The sequence below is a fragment of the Arachis stenosperma genome, chromosome 2 (genome assembly GCF_014773155.1).
Source record: "Arachis stenosperma cultivar V10309 chromosome 2, arast.V10309.gnm1.PFL2, whole genome shotgun sequence".
Lineage (NCBI taxonomy): Eukaryota > Viridiplantae > Streptophyta > Magnoliopsida > Fabales > Fabaceae > Arachis > Arachis stenosperma.
The window spans coordinates 99,954,215-99,956,937 of record NC_080378.1 but is presented as its reverse complement, the minus strand read 5'-3'; the positions used below and the strand labels follow the sequence as shown (position 1 = coordinate 99,956,937).

General features: G+C 44.2%; 1 protein-coding gene across 1 annotated transcript; it reads right to left on the bottom strand.

The window, feature by feature from the left end:
* Positions 1-570: 570 nt before the first annotated feature.
* Positions 571-2,418, bottom strand: LOC130961894 (BAHD acyltransferase DCR). Its single transcript, XM_057887932.1, has one exon. The coding sequence runs from the start codon at positions 2,340-2,342 to the stop codon at positions 927-929; it is 1,416 nt and encodes a 471-aa protein (XP_057743915.1). The 5' UTR covers positions 2,343-2,418; the 3' UTR covers positions 571-926.
* Between the last annotated feature and the right edge of the window lie 305 nt (positions 2,419-2,723).

The following is a 2,723-nucleotide window of genomic DNA, read 5'->3' as shown; positions in this document are numbered from 1 at the left end:
GAATTGTCAAAAGTACGTTTGATTGTTACTAAACTCTGTTGATGGCAATGTCAGAGTGTCCTGGTTGTAATATGGCTTAGAGATGTTGCAAGACTTTATTGTGTGTCTTATTCCTCTTGTTTTGAGCTTGAAATTTACTTGTAAAAAGAATTGTATAAATGTAGTTTTATTTCGAAAGACCAATGCATGTGTAACCTTAACAGTATTGCAATGCTTGTCTATACTCTATGGCACACTGCTCTAAGTCTGTTACTTCAAGAACCCGCTTATTTATCATTCATTTTCTATCCACAACTCTATCCACAGAATTCCAACCAATTTATGCTCTGATCTTCTGTTAATTCTTGGAAATAACGTTAAGTACTACAATAAAGGGGCCGCAAAGCTTCCTCACACAAAGAACAGAAACTCCACTCACCCGGTCACCCCATTTAGAGTTAGGGGGTTCATGCTACATTAAAATTATTCATCAAAATTAATTATTAAATTATATATTAAAATTTAAAATATATATTAAAAATAAATTAAATTATTAAATTTTTTAATATACATAATATCTTTTATATAATATTTTACTTTTTAAAATTTTTTTAATTTATCATTAATAAATATTATTACTTTCTCCCTTTTTCACTTAGAAAATAAAGGAGAAAGAAAAGTGAAAACAGAAAACTGCCCACAAACCAACTTACACAAAAATCATTACATCTGGTAGGGCCAAACACCCACCCAAACACTGCCTTACAATACTTGATCCCACCCATGCTAAAACGTTGACCGACCAAAACGACACCCAAATATTGTCGTCTACTGATCAATATATGCATACATTGATACATATCAACCCTTCCACCGTCGTTTACTAAAATTTCACCGCCGAGTTCCCTGCGTTTCATTACGCTTAGTCTTAAAACGGCAGAAACCACTTATTCGAATGACGTCACGTACTGCATAAATTCCATGTCGTTTTCAAGTCCCGCCATCGTTTCTGGTGCCAAAACGACTTCAAGATCAACGCTGCCGTTTCCTTCCCTACCGGGAAACGCCGAGATCTTGCCGTCGAACTTGTTTGCCTTCCCACTCCGAATCGCCAACGGCTTTCCCCACCCGAAATCATTGTCGTACATTGGAAAACGCGGCGAACTCCCCATAGTAATCATGGCTCCGTCAAAGTTACCGAGAGGGAACAGTCTCGGGGCCTTTTCCCAGTCTTCTATGCCACGCCGCACCGTAGAATCATCGTGCGCGATGACGTTACGGTGCAGCAGTTCGGCGCAAAAGCCGACCTCGTTGGAAACAATATCCCCAACCGTTGCGACCGTTGGGATGCTCTGAATCGCGTTCCCAAAGTAAAACGGATCCATCTTTGGTTCCAAACGGTGACGGCAATTAACGGCCATCCTAAACGTCGACGTTTTCGAAGCGTCTAATTTCCTGGCACGTGTCACGGATCGCCAAAGCTGAGCAGATAAAGATTGAAACGACGAGATCTCGTCGTTGTTCCTCACATTAACAGCCGCTACCATCCCGTTTCCATTACAGTTTCCGCTACCGTTAACTCCAGCGGTTTTCCAACCGTCGTTGTTGTGGCGGTTACTGTTAGCTTGCTTTTTCAGTCTCTGGATGTCTTCCCTGGAGAAGTGAAAGACTCGCTCCCGGAGAGGGTCGTCGGCGGCGAACGTCACGGTGGGACCGCCGGCTGGGACGGGGAGGACGACGGCGGAGTTGAAGACGGTGTCGCGAGTGAAGTCCGGGTAGCTGGCTATCTTCTTTTTGGCGCCGGAGCCGGCAGCCTTGGTGACGGCGGCGAATGTGTTGAAGAAGTGCCAGAAGGAGGTACCGTCGGTGACAGCGTGGTTGGCGGTGATGCCGACGAAGACGCCATCGGCAAGCTCGGTGACCTGGACGGCGGCGAGGGGAAGGTGATGGCCAGAGTAAGAAATAGTCATATCGTAAGCAAAGAACTCCTTGAAGGAAGGATGGACATCGGGAAAATTGGCTGGCGGCGAGAGGAGGGTGGCGAGGGTGAGATGCTTGGCATTGGCGTGGATGAAATCAACTCCGGCGTCGTTGCAAACGATGTGAACATGGCCGGCGGAGTCGGTGGAGAAGCGGCCGGCGAGGGCGGGGAAGAGAGAGAGTGTGGTGGAGAGAGAGAGCTTGAGGGAGTCGATGAGGTCTTGAAAGGGTTGAGGAGGAGAAGAGAGGAGGACTCCCTTTTGGATGTAGTGGCAAGAAAGCATGGGGAGGTCAGAGACAGAGAGGTGTAAGGGTTTGAGGGTGGATTTTTGGTCTGGATAGATTGTGCATTTTGAAATTATGCTTGTGGATGAAGAAGGCATTTTTTGTTGCTTTGGTTGGGTTTCTTTAGAGAGAGGGCAAGTGAGTAAGTATGTACTAGTGTGAGTGAATTGTGTATGTGGGTTTGGAAGTGAAGGGTGCGAAGGGGATTTTATAGGGTGGAGGTGGTGGACGGACGGGGGAGAAACTGGGACAGTGACGTGTCCGTTGTGTACTATATAGTCTGCCAGTGTATGTTTGTTGTGCTGTTGCCTTTGGCCTGTCAGCTTTTTTCTTTTTTTTTTTTTTAATCAAAGGTAGTTATTTCATATTAATGAAAATGATAGTCCAATAGCACAACATGCAAAAAAGTAAAAAAATAAAAATAAAAATAAAAATAAAAAATTCTACCAAAAAAAATCTAACAAAATATTCAGAATTTA